Below are 20,759 nucleotides of genomic sequence, written 5' to 3'. Positions count from 1 at the left end.
AGTGGTGTTGAAAACAGGAACGTAGAAATTGTTCATCGAAGCTAAATAGCCCATGAAAGACGTCTTAATTGCTGTTTTGCTCATAAACACCTAGAATCCCTAAGGGGCGGTTGTTTTCCAGTCGTCTGCTTAATTGTCGATTAGGTAAAGCTGTTAATTAATTTTAATTAAAAGCTGAAAATGCGGCTTATTACATAACTCAGAAAACTCATAGTAAACTGAAGAAGTGTATTAGAGACAGCTCAGTTCACTAAGTATTGAAACCATGTCGAAGTATCCGCAACGAGCCCTGGCTGAGAGAAATAAGACAGTACAGATGAAAAATAGCATGGAGGACAAGATTCTTCGACAAAAACTCGAGTCTTTCTCGCGAGAAAGAGGCTACATTGACAGAGAGTTGCGTAGGATATCGTTAGCGAGGGAAAGCTTGGTCGAAAGCCTCGACCGATACACCAAGCAGTCTAAATTGATGACAAAGCGTTTGAGCTTGCCATGTTTAGTTGACGAGAGAAGAAAAGATAGCCTCGCGGATCCGATTGGGGGTTTACGTCGACATACTGTTGACATAGTTGAAGATTTTCAGAGACCTTTCGCAGAATGCAAACAACCCCTGAAGCCGCTGGGATGTATTCAAGAACCAGCGCCGGATTCAAAGAAAGTTGCCACAACACCCAGTCATAGGGTGGGTATTCCTTCCGAACGTAAAAACCGCGCACCAAGTCCACTCCTTATAACAAGCATGGAAACCTCACGAGATATTTTAGAATTCCGTTGCACAAGCCCTGTAACCGCCTCCTTGATTCAGTCTGGCATTATCCCTGCTCAAGAGAGGCCGATGCTTCATTCTCGTCAGACCAGCTCCAACGAAACCCCCATTCGTCTTCCTAAGATACCCGGCACTCCCGCAAGGAAGATTTCTACGGGTCAGGCAAACCCGCGGGATGGAATGCTGGCCACAAACCTGAAAAGCAAGTTCCGTCAGATCGGATCAGTTGTAATGGCGACTGCGATTTTAAGGGTTGCAAACGAAAGGCGGAAGGAGGAAGTTGGTAAAAAATAACCTTGCTGAAGGTATGGACTGAGACGCCGGTAAAGATGCGATCAGTATTACTTACAGTATTCAGGATTCAGAAACGGCGTATTATTTTGAATGGTACAATCTCCAGGTGCTTTTATTAAAGCGAAATCTAAGCCGACCAATCATTCCCCGAACTTTCTAAACTGGGTGTTAAACATGGTCGCTCTTTCCGCCCCATGGATCTAAGGCCTAAAATCTAGGTTGGGCGTTGCGCTGTTTTCTTAAAATGCAATCAAAGGGATGTATACCAACAAGAAATCAGACTTTGAGAATTCCCTCTTTGTCGGCGTAATCCGTTGCGCGAACCAAAAGATATCGGTAGCAATTATACTTCGTCCTGGAAGCCATGCGCGCGGTACGCTTCCCAGAGTTCACGCAGCGCCGAAATATCTCCTTCACCGATTTCTAGTGACTCGTGCGAGGTGATAGAGGGTCGGTCCATGCACTAAAAATGAGCCTTCTTAAACTGCTTTTCCAAAGGTTTAAAGACGCTCCTAAAATGCGATCTTGAGTTTAACTTCTACGCCATTTTAAACTCCAATACTTTTTCCTGACTGGAAGCCTCTGAGTGAAACGAATGCGAACGTCTCTTACAGGTAAAAAGTCAATATGTTCTTTTAATAGGCGACAGATCTCGACTGCACAAACACCCATTTTTTTCTTAATTTATACAATATAAATAACGACACAAACATGTGAAGTATGACATTCATCGTCAATACACCAAAGAGTTTGGCACAATACTATTCTAAACTGTCAAACATAATGCATTTATACATGTGTTAAGTAGAACCTTTGCAAAACAGACAGCAACAACTTCACGTATTTACAAAGTTAGGCGGCCAAATTATTTACAACAGTGAAATATATATGTAGCATTCTTTGGGTTGTACAACTTGTATGTGGTCTTGCATTCGACTCGTTTACTGAAAAATGAAATGTGAAATACAAATTGAGAAGTTTACTCTTGAAGTGTCTTTTTATTTATTACATCCATAATGAAATCGCTGTTGATCGTTGCAGTCTGATTTTCCCACAAATCGCACTATTTTCTACTCGCCTACCGCGTCTTTTTGTCAACCAATCAGAATTCAGAATGCAACACCAAAACGAAAAAGAAACAATCCGACTTAAAAACTTGTTCAAACTGTAGAAAAATAAAAGGCCAAAGAACCCGTTGTGTGGTGACTTTGATAACTTTTGTTACCAATTTTTTTTCTTCTAAAAGAAACCAATAAATAAATAAATGAGTGATCAGAAGAAATCAGCGATAGAAAAGAAAGACAGAATTAATTTTATGTTCAGTTTCTGAATAACGACGAGCATCGGCAAGCTGGAAGGATCACCAGTGTCGTGCAAGTCTTTTTCTGAAATCGTACTTGAAATTTCATATCCCACTAAAGCTGTGCGCTCGTTAAGTTCGAAATCACAAGTATGATCTCAGACCAACTTGACCTCCACTAAAAACATGGCCATTGTCAGACAAGTGACCAAATCTTAGTTATACGCGCGCGCTAGCCTACGTGGTAGTCTTTTCGATTCCCTATTTGCTGAGGTATGGAAGAGTTAGGTCTCTTTTTTTTTTCTCTCTTTCTGCCGCTTTGCCCAAGGAAGCAGAACTGTCAGCTACGCAAACTTGCCGCAAACTCTCAACCTCGTTCCCGGGATCCAAGGAGCGAGAATATGAGAGACCCTAATACTAGGATAGGACATCTCCTTTGTCCTTTCTTTCACTTACCGCTACTACAAGAGTGTTCTTTTCCTCGTCGGCTGTTGTCGCACTTGTAATCGTTCTTGTTATGTCAAGTGGGGTACTTTCGATTTCTACTCGTCTACCGCAGAAAGTCTGGAAAGAAAAACACGTGTAAACCTTAAATGACGCAACATTGGCCAGGAAAGGTGAGTGGGTTTACATTGAAAGTTACTCCCCTCCCCCCCGGCGAGATCCTGAATGAGAGCCCCCCCCCCCCCCCCAGATCCCCACGGATATACCCTGGCTTTTCGCTTCGAAGATAAGTCTGAGAAACTTTTAAGCTCTGACAAGTGCAGGTAAAGTTACCTACAGAGAATGTTTCAGTTTGACCTAAAGTAATACACACCCTTTTCCTATGATTTACTTACAGTTGTGTTAAGGTCTTCTTGTAAAGTGTCGTGGGAAATCTCGCTGTAAAAAGGAGAAAAGAGAGAGAGCGGAAAAGGTTAACCATTATATTTGAATATTGGGAGGAGAGATTGCGGTGAAGCTTGTGAATGGTTTTTGACTACTACCATCCAATCAGAAAACAGTGCTAAACACCTGTGACGTCTCTTGCTACCATGATATTGCTTAGACCTTTGTCAGAAAAAATAGATACCGACTGAAAGACATTTTTCTTCGAATACAATGAGATAAAAAAACACTGAGATAAAAACTTGTTTCTTACCCAGAATAAACTCTACCCTGAAGTCTTGAAGCTTCTATGGTGCTCAACTGCTTCTCTTTTGCAGCCTGAATATATTGAACAAAATAAAATTTAGGGTGAAGGAAAAGTTAGACTACGGGAATTCTTGTGGCTCAGACGCCAAAACATCACTACTGCGCTCTGTGATTGAAACTGAAAACGCACGCCTTTGTCTAAACCAATCAAATGCAACTGAAACCAATCGCGACAAAGTGACTCACGTTTTCCTGCGCTTCAGGTAATTTGATTGTTTTTACCGAGTTCTTATTGGATCCTCGTAACATTTTCCTTTGGTCAGATTGGATGTTGTAATTATTTTGCTTTCAGACTTTAGACATCGTCTAAGAAAGCGCTCTGTATCTCTCGTCACAATGCAAGCTCGAGAAAAATTACCGAACAGTTTAACATATAAACTGCCGTAAAGGAGACAGAAACGTCCATTTAAAATCAATACTCACCTTGAGAACCGCGTAGTCCGATGTTCTGTCGACATAATCACAAAAATCTTTATAGGCCTTTTCTTCTTGGCGGTGACTTTCTTTGATCTACGAAATCAAGGGAAAATGAGAAATTTAATTATTCATCATTTCAACAGAATTTTTATCTTAAATATGACTTCTTTACTTAGATTTTATATTCATATAGATATATGCTTGTATGTAAAATGTTTCAGTGTGTATATGTATATTGCAAAGTATTAAATATTTATATCTGGGGTATAGTTTACAATGAGGATTAAGTTCCTCCCTTCTATTACCCTTTTTAATAATAATATATTATATATGTTATTATTTAAATAAAGTTGTTATAAAATAAAATAAAATAAAAAAATTAATTGATACAGCGGAAAAAATGAGAAAGTAAGCGTTGATCAACGAGGTACTTCCATAAAAATTACGACTCACTGATTCATAATACTCCTCCTCTTCTATAAGTTCCTGGTTTCGCTGAGCTTGAATAAGTTTATCCTGCGGGGCAAAATAAAGATGTAAAAACAACAACAACAACAACAACATTTATCACTGACTTTCCTTCGACTTTCCAGCTGACACATTTTTGCACCTCTCACTGCCTACACCCACCACCACTTGACTGACCAGGGTACATGACTCCCACCGCTTTGTGGCCCCTGTTTCTGATTCAGCCGTGACCCCCCCCCCACCTCCCCTAACCTTTAAATGACCGACCCGAGTACTGCCCCTCTACCCCCCCCCCCCCCTCCATCTCCTTCTAAATTACTCACACTTTCCTGTTGATTCAGTGACACATTCCACTCTTACCTCAACATAACTGTCCTTAGTTCTGGATCACTCCTACTCTCTGCAGCCCCAGCCCTGCCAGTCATTTTCCCTCCCCTTCCTAGCTGACTTAGCTCCCCACCCCTCCCTCTTTCTCCCTACTGAATTCCCTCAGGCCACCTTGTCGCCGGTGCCTTCTTCCAAACAATCCCGCCCCTTCCCTACTCCCTAAATTCCCGTCCCTCCCTCTACTTCGTTTTATCTAAGTGACCTGGGTACTGGACACTCCTGCGGCTCTATCGTTCAGTATTCTGGAGATATCCACCATACAGTCGGCATCAGGAGACACAGGTCTGATGTTCTCTTGTTCAAGCTCGACCTTAATCTCGTTCCACACTTCAAGCATCTGAAGAGAAATGTCAATCAATGCGTCAAATTGATCATATATCGCATAAGTTATTCAACAAACTCTTCCAACCCAATCCCATCGTGAGGATTAAAAAATATATATCCATAATGATTCATTAAATCTTACGCGAAGAAACTTATTATTGCTACTCCTCTTGAATGGAATGTCAGTCCATCGCAAGATTACCCTCCTCTCCCCTCCCTGGATTCCCTTACATTTCATCGCTACCAATCTATACTCCTAAATGGAGAGAGGCACTGTGACAGCAATGTAACTCGCTCAAGAACGCAATACAATAAACTCTGCCATGGTAAAGACCTAGGCCCTGTTGTATCGAGAGCGGATGACGCTACCCAGCGGATAAGTACGAGTAAAACGTGCTTCGTCATCCAGCGGGTGGAGATTTATCCAGGGAGTGTTGCAATCCAACCATCCAACAACTGGGGCCTGGACACCAAACAATTAATCAAAATGTGTCCATCCTCACCTTGAAGTCGAGGTATTTTTCAATTATTGCCACTGTGACGTAATCCACAGTTGATAAACCAGGAACTGCGTTAAAACCTGAACGTAAAGGGAAACATATCCGTATAGGAAACTTAACCACATCAGTATACTCAGGTGCAGGACGCCATAGATCAGTAAAAACTCACCAAGCTTACAAAACATGGAGTAAATCTTAGCTCTCATGTTCTCAGACACGTCCACGATCGCTTGGCTAGGCCGGTCGGCAGGTAGCGGGATAACACCTTGTCGCTCTTGGACTGTGCCCATAAGAGGTTTCTTTAGATCTGCAACATGAAAATGAAAAACAAAAAGGAAGTAAGTTTTTAAAGAAACTGTGCTGCATCGGTGGGAGAGTACAACAGGGTAATTTAGTATCATCAACTGAGTTGATAACGTTTTACGCTTTAAAACTCTTTACGGTGGCCAATTTACGTCATCATTTTAGTTGATGGTAGTTAATTATTTCGTTCAGTTACGATTCGATAACACTGAGCTAGGTCACATACTGAGTTCATACGCGAGAAGCGTACTGCAAATTGTGTCCCCTATCGTCTTTCAGTCATTTGTCCCTATAAATCCACAGTGAATCAGCCAGTGCCAGGCTTTCTCCATTCGTAGAGACGAGCGAGTGAGCTGGCGAGAGAATATGGGCGGGGTTTGAATTAGGAGTTCTTCCTTCCCTCTCCTTAGTCTCTCCCCGTTTTTTCTCTCGCCCGCCCTGCACTTTCCCGGTAACTGACTGCCTGCACAGGCTTCAAATATATTCTTGATCCTCCCTCAAGCGCGTAAAGGTAAATCAAGAGAGTGAAGAGGTAGTTACCTGTTACTTTGCCAATTTTATCTCTAGCCACACCCATGTTTGCTTCCTCTTTCTTCCACAATTCCACCAATAGTTTACCGGCTGTAATCTGCTTCTTACCGCGCCAGGACTGAACATGCGCCAGAGCCTGAAGGAACAAAATATAAGAATCAGGGCCCAGTTGTTTGAAGGGCGCATAACGCTATCCAACTGATAAATCGCTATCCAGCAGATACATGATGGCAAAACGTCGAGCGTTATCCTCCGGATAAAGATTTATCCTGTGGATAGCGTCATCCGACCTTCGAACAACCGGGGCCACGATGTTCATGGGTGTATAGTTGTCGGATTTTCTAACAAATTAAGTTAGAATAAGAGAGATAGTAAGTTTTGAGCTTGGTAAAGAAACAGAGAAAGATGTTTTTCGTCTTGTCACGAGCGTGGGACAAAGAAAATTTCTGAGTCCCCATGAGGAATCGAACCTCATATCTTCGGATTCCGCACTCCGATGCTCTACCACTGAGAATCTACGGAGAGCGAGGTCTATTACGAAATTTCATACGATAAAATAAAAGTTACTGAAACAGATTATATTTCTTTGCTAGTACTGAAACACAGTTTACTTTAGATTACGAGCGGTCCCTCCCTTTTGGCGAAGTCCGTCAGGCGAGTCAAAAAAATACAACGAAAAAAGAAATTGATGTTAGCTCGCTGCGCGGAACTCTGGGAGTGCGGCGTACAAAAATCCTAGAGTTCGCACGGCGCGCTTAAAGGACGTTTACATGTTCAAGGAACGGGGAAGGGGGGGGGGGGAAGAGTGGAATATCGCCGATCTTGATTACTTTTAAGAAAGAGAAAATAAGGGTCCAATTTAGAATTCAGAGGGAGAGAGGACGAAATGACGAAAAAGATATAGATTCGTTAATGGCATTAGATCTTAGAGGAAAAGAGCGTTTTATCAGCTAAGAATGGATAACATAATATCTAACCTTAGAATTCTCACAGAGATCCACCAAACATCCCAGCACCAGATTCTGCATTGTCAGTGGACATATCTGAGGTAAGTATATAATTATTAGTTTTAACTATGTAAACTAACACAGTAAGTTGTGCTTTAGGGCTAAATTAATTTCAGTACCACGATTCAAAAAACCGTCAAAAAATTCACAACGCAAACTGAGTTATTTTTTTCTTACTACCGCACAATTATGTGAATTCAATCAAAATTAAGATCCTACCATCTAAATCTTCTCCCATGTTTCGAAATCTGTGTTAGTTCGTCGCAGTTACAAAGACAAACGAACGTTTTATCTCACGATATTAAGTCATTTGTCATTGCAGAGACAAGCTATAAATTGAGGACCAAAGCGTTCCGACTGCTATACAGCTTGTCTTCGTCAGTCAAGAAGGTTGAATGATCACATGTTACTAATTAATTCAGCATGTATTTAGCTACGATTGGTGCGTTTTGGTGCACTCTCATTGGTGCATTTCGAACCTCAATACTAATTCGACGAGTAGACAGTTGGTGTATGAGCACTACACCGGTTTACGAGGTCATGGGTGCAATCTGCTGATAATAGTACTAAACAATCTCAGCTATTATCTTCGAAAAAAACTGTTGTTAAGTACCTCTAATAAATCCATGAGATGAAAAACTCCATCATTTTCAAGAAACAGTTGTTCAGTTATGTAACATCCCAACACAGCAGACCTGGGGACAAACGAGACAACAAAACAGGGATTAGAGGGTGCCGTAAAACCAAAACCAAAATACCACAAGAATCCATTATGAAATAGAAAAAACGTGAAAACTGCCTAAAACTGCAAACCGCGTCTTAGTAAAACGCGGGAAAACGTGAGTTACTAAGACGCGGCTGGTTTTTGTTTTGCATCTGATTGGTTAAGATTCTGGCTTAAGCGCGGGAAAGCGTGAGTGACCATGACACGGTAAGCTTTCGTTTTGCAACTGATTGGTTAAGAGCCAGGCACGAGTTTTCCAAACTAATCATAGAGCGTAGTTGGGTAAAATCAATGCAATCCTGGTTTACGTGCGACGCATAACTTTAAAATTGTTCCAACATCTATTCTAGAAATTAATCAATCACTGTTTGTTCTTACCACACAGAGTCCACCGCGGATAAAAGAAGCTGATGATGCCCCAGCGGACTGTTAATCTTGTTAGGATCTCTCTTCAGATATTCTACCAACACTTGGACTCCTTGGGCACCAAATAGCTCCTACAAGGAATAAGAAATGTTTCTTAGGTTGGCCTGGGTAAGTTACTATTCCACCAAAATAAATTAGTGGCTTCACTCTTTTGATTAAGGATTTTCGAACCTTCTTTTAAGCGTTTTTGCATCAAACTACAACGACAACCAAAAATATTATAATACATGCGCAGTAACCCGCCCGGGAAAAGATTTCGACACCTCAACTTCAATAGAGAAGACGAGTTGAAGTACACAGCAGTTATAGTCTACACTGAAGCCTCAAAATAAATTTCTTCGATTTAGAAAAGTAATAAGAAGAATTCTCTTGAATTGCTGTGTACTTCAGCGCGTCCACCTCACTTTCTTCAAGTTTAAGGGAATCATTGGTATCACTTTTAGGAGATCAGGAACGCTGTTGTAAAATAAAAAAGATGAAACTCTACAGCTACAAGTCTCTTATTAGTGGCTCAAACCGAAATTACCAATTACCTCTGTCATGATGGCATTCACTCAATCGTTTTTTTTTAAATTATTACCTTCCTGTGAGTATCTCCTTCACAAAGAGACGCCACAAGGAACAACATATCACACTGCATCTCAATGTCAATAGCATCATTCTCATCAGGGCTGGTGCTGGCATTGAGAAGTATTCCTGCAATTTGTAGCAAAATCGTTTATTGGTTTGAGATAAAAGTTATTACGGGTAGCTTCTGGTTAAGACAGTCAGTCCCCGTTTCCATGGAGTTGAGTGACATAGAGTGTCACAAATCCTCCAGGCACCAGTATTCGAAGTGTGAATGACGCTATCCAGTGGATGAATCTTAGTATGTAGGGCCCAGTCTTAAAAAGAGAGGATAACGCTATCCCACGGATAAATCGCCATCCATGGACAATTTGCTATCCCAAGGATAAAACACTTCCCAACTGATATGTGTAAAGAAAACGTACTGCACTATCCTCCGAGCCCCGGTTGTTCAAAGGATGAATAACGCTATCAACTGGATAAGTCTCTTTCCTGTGGATAACGCAGTACGTTTTGTGAACACTTGCGATTAATCAGTGGGATAGCGATCTACCCTTTGAAAATGGGATGCTAGTCCGTCACAGATCTCCAAGCAGCAATTCCTTAAGTTTCCCGAACAATTTACCAGTACAAATTAATTCTCCTAGGCGGAGAGAGGTACCGTGACAGTGAAGGATCTAGCCCAAGAACACAATAAAATTGCGTTTGTCACCTCAATCGCCCCTCCTCCCGTCACTTAAAAAATCACATTACCTACCAATAATCTGATTGATAGCTCCTTGATCTACAAGATCTTGATTCAAGCCGTCATCTCCTACTGACACCATGCTCCTCATCAGCCGCAAACAATACCGCATCTGGGCTCGTTTGTTGCCACGGCCACCAGAGCCATGGAAACTGTTGCCATGGCCACCATAGTCAGCTTATGGAAAAGATAAGAAATCATTTGTAAAACAGTTCAAAATTCAGTAATTTTTGCGCGTCAATATTTTGAGACTTCCCTTCAATCGTACACAATATGAAAATAACTTAAAAAATGCTTACATAACATAACTAACATAACTAAATGAAATATGAATAAAGGGGTAAAGAAACTATGGTGCTGCGTCGGTGAGAGAGTATAGCAGGTAATTTAGTGTTAACAACTGAGTTGAAAACGTAAATTAGCCACCGTAAAGGGTAAAAAAGCTGACGTTTCGAGCGTTAGCCCTTCGTCAGAACGATTGGAGCAATATGCATACGAAGCTAAAAATCAAACAGTGCTTACCTTCTCCCACACACCATTCCAGTAGCATAAGTAATCTGGTGTTACTCTGACAAGTCATGTAATCGTCCAAACACAAAGGAGCCACAGTGCTTAGGGTGTCTAAGGCCTGGAAAAAAAAAAACATAAGAATTTTTTGTGATCAGCAGCTCAGAGGTGGATTGCAAAAATTCCATTATTGACATCTCCACTGAAGTCCTCATCTAGTCTTCTAACTTTCACAGTAGAGACTTCAAGTTAACAAATGAATTCTAACTTTAATCAATAGCACTACTTGGAATATTTTTTGATGCAATTTTACCTGTAACTGCAGCTCCTCAAACTGTGCAGGGGACCACTCCACAGTTGAGCTGTTGTCATTTGCTCGTACAAAAGAGAACAATGACAAAATCACGCGACCCTCACAAAAAATCTACCAAATGTAATAAAAGTTAGGTTAAAAAAGCCTGTTGGGGGCAACATATTCAGTGAGTTAAATCCAAATAAAATTTGTAAACCACTCTATCAATTCTATGATCTCCATATGATTATTTATTGTTACCTGAGAGCTTCCAGAATCAGCACTCAGCAACACCAATGTGCTCATTAACAGCTTCTTGAACTCAAAATCTTCATGAGTCTAACAGATAACAACACAATCATCTTTATTAGAGTTTCTTTAATTTAATAACCTACAGCCCCTTTGCACATGTTTTATGGAAAAACATTGGAAAGAAACCCATAAGAGGGAAGTACACAATGGCACAGGCAGGGTCATTAAAAGTCAAACAACCCCAAAAAGGTGCCTATGAGATGCAATGAAAATTAAAAAAGACAAAGAGAATTATATTGTAAAATGCTTATTGATTTAATTATGTCAAGCCAGACACAAATACATTTGGCTTTAACTGTGTTCAGTCAGTACATCATGACTTCCAAGCCTTAGACACACATTTTCCTTTCTGGCCTATATCTACTCTGTTAATAAGTACTTGGTACAGAGAATCTGACTTGATACATCTACAATATCTAATAGTGTGCTCAGATGTTTGATTGTTACAATTCAACTTGTGTGGACTTTTTCATCATTTCAGTTGGGTGGCACAATATGACACTCTTTTGATACTTGACTTAAGCTACTCCTGAAAAAAGTTGAGCAAGTTTCTCTAGTATCACTTGAAGAGCAGTTTGTATGGAAATTACAGTCTTCACCAGTCCTATATTTTGTTATGTTCTGTCAAAAAACTCCAAATGTTTTGCTAAGATGCTTTGGTACTGTATCACTGTTACTATCACTTTATTAGATCTTTAATGAAGGAGTCCAGAATCGTGTGAGATGTTTTGGCTCATACAACATAGGCCACCCTGCTAACACTTGGAATTTCTTGCTATTTCTACCAAGAACAGTATTATTTTACATATAAACTACTTCTGTCATTTTTCAAAATACTGTAACAATGACACACTTTAATGGCAGTTTCTGCTCTACAACATTAAAGCTTACCTGGTAGAGCTTGAGATTCCTCACTAAATCATGATGACTTTTAACTAAATTTAAACCAAGAAACAGACAATATGAATGATGCTGACTATAAAATTTAGTGTTAACAACTGAGTTGAAAACGTAAATTAGCCACCGTAAAGGGTAAAAAAGCTGACGTTTCGAGCGTTAGCCCTTCGTCAGAGCGATCGAAGGGCTAAGGGCTAACGCTGACGAAGGGCTAACGCTCGAAACGTCAGCTTTTTTACCCTTTACGGTGGCTAATTTACGTTTTCAACCCAGTTGTTAACACTAAATTACCTGCTATACTCTCCCACCGACGCAGCACCACAGTTTCTTTAGAAACTTACCCCTTTATTCATTTGACTATAAAATTGACTCATTCCTCAAACAAGAGATAAAAATTGTACAAGTGCTAAAGGGGAACCTGCTAAATTGCACACCTGGGTTTACATTTGATCATGAAATGGAGGGACCTTTAAACATGTTGTGCTGTCCTAAAGACATTTATGAATTCTCTATTACTTTGCCAAGTTTACTTTCAGAAAAAACTGAATTGTCTGCAAGTATCTCTTTGAGTTTATTAATAAATACTAGGAAGCAAAAATGAAATAAATGTGAATTTAGTAGCGTCACAGCCTTTGAGTCGGTCTTTACCAACTCTTTTCAAATTGAAACTGGAATTCTGAGTGATTGTTTTAGTGGAAAGAGTAAGTAGAGAGAACCCTTAGAAAAACATTTTGAGGAAGGAAGAGAACCAAAACAAACTCAAACGGGTTTATTTTATCAAAAGATGTCATCTACTACAAATATTGTCAAAAATGAACAAGAATGGTCTGTAGTTACCCTCAGTGAATGTTGCTAGCAGAACTATCAGCTTTGTAAAGCCAGTTTCCTACGATAAAAACAAATTAATGAGTGCACGTTGACATAAATGTTCCAGTACTTATCTCATGTGGCAAATATAAAAGTGGACAGACCACTCCAGAAACTACATCAGTTACATCAGTTGGATACTTCATAAGAGGGAATAAAAACAAGAACTTGAGCATATCATTATACAAGTAGATCAGTATAATGTTAAATGACATAAAAAGCTTCAAAGTTGTACTTTTTTTCTTCTTAATGAACTCACCATGAAAGGAGAGGTTGGGCAGAGAGACACTATCAAAGAGGCAATCACCAATAAATCATTTCTAAATTAAAAGTAACAAATGGATCAGAATTGAAAATACAGATAGAAGTAAATGTACTCCTAAATATTCTTCAGCGCCTAATGAAAACTTAAACCTGGCAATAGCTTCTCTATGCAAATGTTACAAAACAGTTCTGGTGACAAATCCCCCAAGTGTCTTCCTCCACCAAGGTTTTTAAAAGGATGCCACAAAACTTTTTTAGATACCTCAAAAAAGGTAGGGGGAGGGGTGGAGCAGTCTCAGTAGTCCAGGATAACATTTGCAGTGACCTTTGTGATAACTTGGCATCCCATCATAGGGGAAATAGGCATACTCCTAGTCACTTCATTCTGTAGACACCTGGATGAGCTCTGAGAAGATGGGTGTTCTGGCTCATAAGCTAACTTTAAATTCATTTTTCCTTATTGTATATAGACTAAGGGGACAGATATGTTTACCTCAGCTGTTTATCAGCAAGACTGTAGCCATCCTTAATCTGCCTAACAAAGGCATCTCTCAATGCACTGCAAAAACAATTCAAACAGAGCATCAGAGATGAGAAGAAATTAAGGTTTTGAGGTCGAACCAATCATAAACATGCAAACAAAGCAATACCAAATATAACTTTGAGTTGTAATTACACCAACATCCCATGCACATTATAACTTATGTAGCATAGTTTTACATACCTTATGCACTCTTTGCAATTGAGCTGACGCACAACCTAAAAAGAAATATAGATATTCCATTATCATACCAACACTACATCTAACCTAACTTCTTTTGAGGAAAGGGGAAGTTGTGTGAATATAACAGGTTGGAATAATATGGGAACTTGGATGCCTGAAAAGAATGTAGCTACATGAACTAAGAACATGCCCTATGGGACTTGAAATTTTTTACTTTGTGCCCAATTGTGCTTTAAGTAACTTATAAACTTACCTCCTGTTTAGAACCAAATTCTAGCAAATTCCAGAGAATTTCAACAGTTCGGAAAACAACCCTGTGACAACAGAAAACAATGCATCAGCTAAAATATTTTTTTTGTAAAAATAATTTTGTTCATAGGGTTAAAACAAATGGAACAAACCAAACAACATTTATTAACAACTGTTTCTAAGAAAAAATGGTCATATTACCTATCAGATGGATCTGGGATATTGATTCCACTGCACAACAAACCAGCTGCACCAACTGACAGCATATCATCACAATTCAATGCTGTAAACAAAAGTAGGAATGATCTCATTTACACTACATAATGCCCCACTTCTGAGAGATAACTCATTTATTCTAAAAATAGTCATTTAAATTCTTCAACAATATTATAGTGGGCTGCCATCCCAAAATCTGGGGTTAAAAGAGCCAAATGGAACAAAAACAAAAACAACAAAATATTCAGGTTCTACAAAAGTGATTTGTTACTCGTGTAGTTCTGGGGAAGCAACTCCCACTAATAACTTAACATCCTGGGTTTTGATGACTTTTTTCCATCAAAAGCTGCCAGTGGTGTAACAGACAGCTGTGCCCAAACAGTAGAAGTCAGTCAAAATCCAAACACCAGAGCCTTCTCACTGGTTAAACAGATGGTGGGAAGCAGTCTTAACCCTTTAATTCCCACAAGTGATTAACATGTAACTTCTTGCTATTATAACCATACATTATCCAGCCAACAGGTAATGAGAATACTCAAACTTATCAATAGACGTTGGTGTCTTGATCTAACACCAAAATTCTTATAACTAATTTACAAGGAAGTCTGCAGCAGCTAGAGGAAATAATTAACAATCAGACATTAGGATTTAACCATTTCACTCCCATAAGTGACCAAGACAGAATTTCTCCTAACAATATCAATACAATATCAAGCAGGCAGGTGATGAGAATAGAGAAGAATATGAATTATGGGATTATTAGTTGATCCAATACCAAATTCTCTGAACTAACATCATAAGAATTGTATGGCAGATAGTAAGGAGAATTACTAATTAGATCTTGGGAGCGAAAGGGTTAAAGGGTTAAAGGCAGTAATAAACAGCCCTCTATAACTAATTTTTCGTTGAACAATACGACAATAACACAATTAATATAATACCTGAAGTTGAATAACACTGCAGCACTTTCATGATTTCAAGTCTTGCATTCAGGTCCTCAACTTGCTCCAAACTCTGAGAATGTAACAAAATGTTATCAAAATATTTCTGCAGCCCTTACTAGGACTTTGAGAACAGTTTCAAATGATATATGATTTTCATTGACAAAGTAAAGACAAATGAAAGGCATCTGACCTCAACAAGTGCTCTGGCCACTCCACTTCTTTCCACCAAAGTTATGTTGTAAGACAGTGATGATGCTTGGTAGCCTGTTGTTCAGAAACAGTTGTAAAATATTTGCAGATTCATTAACCTTGAAAATGATTAATTACTCAAATATAATACAAAAAATGTATAACAATAAATTAAGGAGACCAAACATGTATGTTTTCAAAATGTGATAACCTCATCAGAGACAGATTTTGGCATCATCAGCTGCAATATATGACCAAAGAGAAGCATAACAGCATAGACAGCTATTTGTTAAATAGCATATTTAAAAAAATGAGGTAGATGTCAAATTTTACCTTCAAAACTTTGGTTCTCTAATGACTGGTCAGTGTAAAACCTTAACAATGATTCTCCTAACTGAAGCTGAGCAGTAACATTGTTTATTTTCATTGTGTGCCCTGAAATCAAACAGGATTAAATCAAGAATTTTTTTGAATTCCATATTTAAATTCTAGAGCAATCAGAAGAGTAACAGAGAGTAAGCATGATCTTTGCAGCAAATGGAAAACAGCAACTTACTGCCTTTCAGCTGTTTGTACCTCAAAGTGAAAATAATTTCCATAATCTATTACAAAGTCTTTATTTGCAATAGCTACTCTCCAACAAAATCTCTACGTAGAGACTTTTAGAAAGGTGAGCAATAGCAGACCTAACCATTACTTTTCGTTGTAAACATCTCGCTTACACTGTACTTTCATAAAAATTTTATATTCATACCTAGCTCAGTGAGAAGGTTAATAATAGCACTAGCATGTGAAGAGTCATCTGAAGATCTTTCCTTCAAAAATGGCTTGCTGCAAATTGATAAAGATGTAAAAAGAAAAAACCTTCATTAATAAACATTAAAGAACTAATAGCTGACCTTCTGTCTGAGCAGTCATTAACTTTTATAACAATGTAGGGAGTACTATGACTTTAAGATATGTATTGACCAAGTGGTTACCAGAATGGATTTCTGATCAAGAGGTCTTGGGTTGAGCTCAGCTGGGTTCATTGTGTTGTGTTCTTAGTCATGAAAATTTGTAGAACTCAAAGTAAGTAGTCAATTACTCACCCACAGACTTTAATCAAGTCACATAGAGGTTTCTCATACTGAAGGTTTGTCTCCAGTCTTTCTCTACAAACTGTGAGCATATCACACACCAACTCAACATCTTTCATAAGCTGTTGTTGGATAATGTTAAGTTCAATAACCACAAGTCATCTTGTGGATGAATGAGGAGGTAATATTAACATTTGAAAATTGGCCCATGTTCCAAGTGTGAGTCTATTATCAGAATGACTTTACTGTTGTTATTGTCTCTTTTGAAAACCAAGGGTTTCATATCTCTACAAGCTTTAGGGGAACTATCTGAAAATGAAGATGGGAGGGGGGTGGGCAGAGGGAAGGGAGGGGAGGAGGGAAGGGGGGTGTGGCACCAAAACAGGACATGGTTTTCAGAGGGTAGAAAAGGGCTTGTACATGATGCTTGATTAAGCCTGAAAGTAATGCAGGAAGTGTGAATCTTACAGAAAGGCAAGGGGGGTGACATGAGATTTAAAATGTACACTTTTGAATTTGTAACACGTGAAATACTGTTTGATGTACAAATGACATATGAATTTTTCTAAAATTCGAGTGTGAAACAGAATCAGGACACTCCCTCCCCCCCCCCCCCTTTTGCTACCCTCTTTTCAGGCTTCTGAATCTCAAACAGGAAATACATTTTCAATTTTTCCCATCTTGACTAGGATGTCTTTCACAACTAGAAGTCTTCAATAGAGTATGAGTTTCTGCTAAGTGCTGTCTATATGCATTTCAGAGACACACAGTAAAGAGTTTTATATAGAACCCTTGTTGTTAATGCTGTACACAATATTAAAAGTCAGTCTTGAGTAAAGGGCTGGAAGAGAGATCTAAGGTCATCCTCAGTGTCATCCAACTTTAACCTTTTCAAACTCTCTCTAAATATATTTTAAAACTGAATCATATCACACATTAGAACACCCAAGTTAAATCTGAAAAGCATTAAATTGAACACATCATACATAATAATTTTGTGCAAAGCGCACTGACATGAAGATTGTATGTCATGGACTTGATAATAGTTAATAGCAGTTAATCACGGTGAGAAATTTTCCAATGTGCAAGTAATTCGTTCACTTATTTTGCAGTGAAGGATACAAATCCATGACAGTAGTATTTGGTGAGACGATGGATGGCTCTCACATGGCGATCGACCAGTTCTCTCTAAAATCAAATGCAGTTACACTGAATTCACCATGCACAGCTGATCAAGATTAGCTTAAACATTACGAGAGTTCCCTTAATTACACGAAAATTTTTAGCAAGTTAAATTCATGAAGAGTGAAGAATTTGAAAATTATACATCTCTAAAGCACTAGAGAAGTGTACGAGGACTCACCGAGTGCTTGTCTGTAAGAAGTTTGTGTGTTTTGATGACACTGACTGGAACAAGTCGGCCAGAATGCTGCAAAAATAACAACTTGCTTTGCACTTTTTTCAAGCTTTTCCGATCTTTTTACATCTCCAACATACTTACCTTTCCCTCGGTGCGAAAATTGTCTAAGTCTTCGTCGGTTATCACGTTATTGACGACTGGAATTTGCCGCGCAGTGGCAGCCGCCATCTTGCTCTTCTCGTTTCGCAAACGGTTACCAAGCAACGAGGACATTTTTTAAAACTGTGTTTTGATAAGCCGCTGACCATAGACCAAGGCTCTTTGTGGGGCTCGCAAATCTATTTCTCAGTCCGACAAAAACACTACGAGCCAGCCCTTATCTTAAGTGTTTTAACAAAAGCGTTTCTTCACCCAAGGGAAGTTATGAGCAACGCATAGAGGCGAGAGGTCTGCAACTAATTTAGCTCCGAAAAGGCCACTCCTAACGGACCTCTTTACAAATCTTTCCGCGCGGGAGGAGAAGCGTGTATCCTGCTACGCCAATGCTGAGGGCCTGTTTCAATGCTAAGAGGAAGGGCAAGCAAGTTTTTTCGATTAGTCACAGAGGGAATAGGAACAAAACCAAGTCAATTCTGGATTAAAGGTGACATTTAATTTAAAATAATTGATCACAAATTAATGAAAATTAATAAAATTTTGATCCTAGGATGAAAAAACATTCCATCGTTTTAATCGCCAATTATTTGTTGAGTTTTCAGACACTCGCTGCCGTCATCCTCTTCATAATCTTCATCGTCTGTCGGTGGATCCACATAAGGACAGGTTTTATCCGTCTCTTGGTTTATTTCGCCCGAAGTTGACATCTTCCTTTTGTTTTTTCTCCCTCTGCTTCCATGTTTTCTTTCCTTCTTGCTCTTCTTTCTCTTTCTCTTTCCATTTTGCGTACTATCCTCGGAAAATTCAGACTGCATGATACAACCTGCAGCTGACTGTTGACAAAGCTCTTCTAACTGTCTGAAAGAACAACGAACATAATTATTTCATCGTCATTTTGCAGATCTTAAATTCTTCTGGGGGTGAGGGGAAGGGGTTGTTACCCGGCAACTGCAAAAGGATTCAGACCCATTGTGGGGATTCAACTCGGGTTAGAAAAAGCAACCCAGGGTCTTGCCATGTCCACACTCTTACTATTATAAGGTTTATTTGATTTTTTAAATTAATCTTTATTACCTATATTTACTCTCTTGATTATCTTTAAAACTCGGCTCCACAGTATTTTCATACCTTTTCATCCTGCCACTAAATATGTCCTTCAAATGTACTTTTTTCTCCTTTTGTGTTTCTTCACGGATGCCTTTTTTGGCAGAAGTTTCGCACAGTACCACCAACACTAAAGAGATGCACAGGAACCCCATGTAGATCGTGTGAGTCATGGCTGCGGTACTTATAAATTGAGGAAATGAAAAAACGATTTTGTTCCTTAAAGCATAGCTCCATGATTCTCTAACAGAGTCTGGAAAATCAGCTCGATAAAATATTCTCCAGTGCTTGTCTCCCATTGTGATAGTCTAATATTGAAAATTAACTGTGTGTTTCATAGGGAGGCAGACGATTGGACATGCCTGGGTGAGACCGAAACCTTTTCCAAAAAACAGTATTTGCGCATGTACTCCAGTATTAGCATTCGTTAAGATTAACTTATGTTTTTAAAATTAAACATTTTAATTTAAATAAATTTGAAAATTAACCAGTATTTTTTCAAAATTGTCTTGTGCCTTAAAAGATGACAATCTTAAAACTCCCTTTTCTCTCTCCGTTTAAGCAATCGAACGTCTCCATCATATTCGGCAACTTTTCAGGAATTTTTTTCACCAGATCATAGTCCTAGAAAAATCAGTTTCCCTCGCGTTCATTTGCTTAAAAAATATACTTTTATCCACATTTAGGCATGCAATACCATATTCTCACCTTTGATTCAAATGTTGTAATATTCTATGTCTATCCATGACAAAGACGGTTTTTTTCTCATAAATTTCATGATTTTCTACGTTTGAAAACATAAAATGTACATTTGCTATTAATTTTACGAAATCCTTTTAGAGCCCCGCCTGTCGCAAATTCAATAGGCAACCAAGAAATCCTGACGTGAGATATGGCAAGTCAATCACCACGTTTCTCTTCTATTTAATTTTGTATTCACCTACCTCTGCGAGCCTTGTTTCGTTAATGCTTGTTAGACTACTAAATATCCCTTAAAAATTTCAGTGCCTGAATAATTCCCTCACCTATTTTATTTTTCAGCTGAATTTTAATGTTTTTCCATTTGTATTTAATTAATAATTGATAGCTAACGTTTACCGTAAAACCGCAATTGCTTTGTTCTCCCGGTTGAGTAGCAAAGTAAGAGTCAAAGACTGAGTTATCTAAATTTAAGGCTACTGGCTACATATTCAGCTCAGAGAGCTTTACATTCTGATTTTTCTTATATCAGATATTAAAGATATCGTTTTAAATTGGAATAGTTCCATTCGAAAAGAGTGCAAAAATGTAATGTAATTATTTCTGCGAGATAATTTATATCTTTCAAGGCGCCACACTGTATGTTCACAATTTACCCATTTATTAGTAATGGAAATAACAAAAAATGCCAAAATGAAGGTGTACGTACGGTGCAGTAAGACTCTACTGATGGTAGTTCAAGTGAGTTACTTACTTGTAAAGAGTATAGGAGATCCAGCAATAAAGATTCCATAGTGAAATTTCTGAGATTTAAACCCAATTTTTTGTTTTAGCTAGCACGTGCCCCGTAATTTATAAATCATTGATGTAAATCATGGAAAATTTTAATGATAAATTCAACTTCATGTTGCAAAGGGCCTAAGGGGAAATATTTTCGTTCAGTCCTC

The 20,759-nt window shown here is 38.7% G+C and overlaps 3 protein-coding genes across 3 annotated transcripts; 1 reads left to right on the top strand and 2 right to left on the bottom strand.

Moving 5' to 3' along the window:
- The first annotated feature begins 133 nt into the window (after nucleotides 1-133).
- On the top strand, nucleotides 134-2,042 carry LOC113675996 (uncharacterized). Its single transcript, XM_027192603.2, has one exon. It carries the CDS (start codon nucleotides 266-268, stop codon nucleotides 1,058-1,060), a length of 795 nt encoding a protein of 264 aa, XP_027048404.2. The 5' UTR covers nucleotides 134-265; the 3' UTR covers nucleotides 1,061-2,042.
- On the bottom strand, nucleotides 1,669-18,112 carry LOC113675987 (cilia- and flagella-associated protein 69). Its single transcript, XM_089183455.1, has 33 exons — nucleotides 17,995-18,112; nucleotides 17,857-17,922; nucleotides 17,616-17,681; nucleotides 16,506-16,615; nucleotides 16,169-16,245; nucleotides 15,748-15,849; nucleotides 15,416-15,489; nucleotides 15,223-15,295; nucleotides 14,267-14,348; nucleotides 14,070-14,130; nucleotides 13,817-13,851; nucleotides 13,586-13,651; nucleotides 13,088-13,148; nucleotides 12,799-12,847; nucleotides 11,956-11,999; nucleotides 11,014-11,091; nucleotides 10,774-10,884; nucleotides 10,476-10,581; nucleotides 9,966-10,130; nucleotides 9,222-9,337; nucleotides 8,594-8,712; nucleotides 8,105-8,186; nucleotides 7,462-7,527; nucleotides 6,494-6,620; nucleotides 5,820-5,957; nucleotides 5,654-5,730; nucleotides 5,029-5,163; nucleotides 4,425-4,487; nucleotides 3,978-4,064; nucleotides 3,502-3,566; nucleotides 3,200-3,242; nucleotides 2,817-2,924; nucleotides 1,669-2,004 (listed from the first exon to the last, which is right to left on the bottom strand). Exons 1-33 carry the CDS (start codon nucleotides 18,079-18,081, stop codon nucleotides 2,002-2,004), a joined length of 2,742 nt encoding a protein of 913 aa, XP_089039581.1. The 5' UTR covers nucleotides 18,082-18,112; the 3' UTR covers nucleotides 1,669-2,001.
- A 374-nt stretch (nucleotides 18,113-18,486) lies between these two features.
- On the bottom strand, nucleotides 18,487-20,174 carry LOC113676012 (uncharacterized). Its single transcript, XM_027192623.2, has 3 exons — nucleotides 20,058-20,174; nucleotides 19,138-19,296; nucleotides 18,487-18,867 (listed from the first exon to the last, which is right to left on the bottom strand). The coding sequence occupies exons 2-3, from the start codon at nucleotides 19,284-19,286 to the stop codon at nucleotides 18,582-18,584; spliced, it is 435 nt and encodes a 144-aa protein (XP_027048424.2). The 5' UTR covers nucleotides 19,287-19,296; nucleotides 20,058-20,174; the 3' UTR covers nucleotides 18,487-18,581.
- Between the last annotated feature and the right edge of the window lie 585 nt (nucleotides 20,175-20,759).

Source organism: Pocillopora damicornis, chromosome 9 (genome assembly GCF_964200805.1).
Source record: "Pocillopora damicornis chromosome 9, jaPocDami1.2, whole genome shotgun sequence".
NCBI classification, from domain to species: domain Eukaryota; kingdom Metazoa; phylum Cnidaria; class Anthozoa; order Scleractinia; family Pocilloporidae; genus Pocillopora; species Pocillopora damicornis.
The sequence above is the reverse complement of the archived record's forward strand: the minus strand, read 5'-3'. Positions and strand labels throughout refer to the sequence as shown.

What these genes read in the sequence shown, in the direction of transcription:
- LOC113675996 (XM_027192603.2), top strand. Translation starts at nt 266, where the DNA reads ATGTCGAAGTATCCGCAACGAGCCCTGGCTGAGAGAAATAAGACAGTA.
- LOC113676012 (XM_027192623.2), bottom strand. Translation starts at nt 19,286, where the DNA reads ATGACTCACACGATCTACATGGGGTTCCTGTGCATCTCTTTAGTGTTG. An exon ending in TTTAGTGGCAGGATGAAAAG is followed by an intron (nt 18,868 to 19,137) that starts GTATGAAAATAC and finishes TTGTTCTTTCAG; the next exon opens with ACAGTTAGAAGAGCTTTGTC.
- LOC113675987 (XM_089183455.1), bottom strand. Translation starts at nt 18,081, where the DNA reads ATGGCGGCTGCCACTGCGCGGCAAATTCCAGTCGTCAATAACGTGATA. An exon ending in GGAATCTCAAGCTCTACCAG is followed by an intron (nt 11,092 to 11,955) that starts GTAAGCTTTAAT and finishes GTTATCTGTTAG; the next exon opens with ACTCATGAAGATTTTGAGTT. An exon ending in ATCTCTGTGAGAATTCTAAG is followed by an intron (nt 6,621 to 7,461) that starts GTTAGATATTAT and finishes TTGTTCCTTCAG; the next exon opens with GCTCTGGCGCATGTTCAGTC.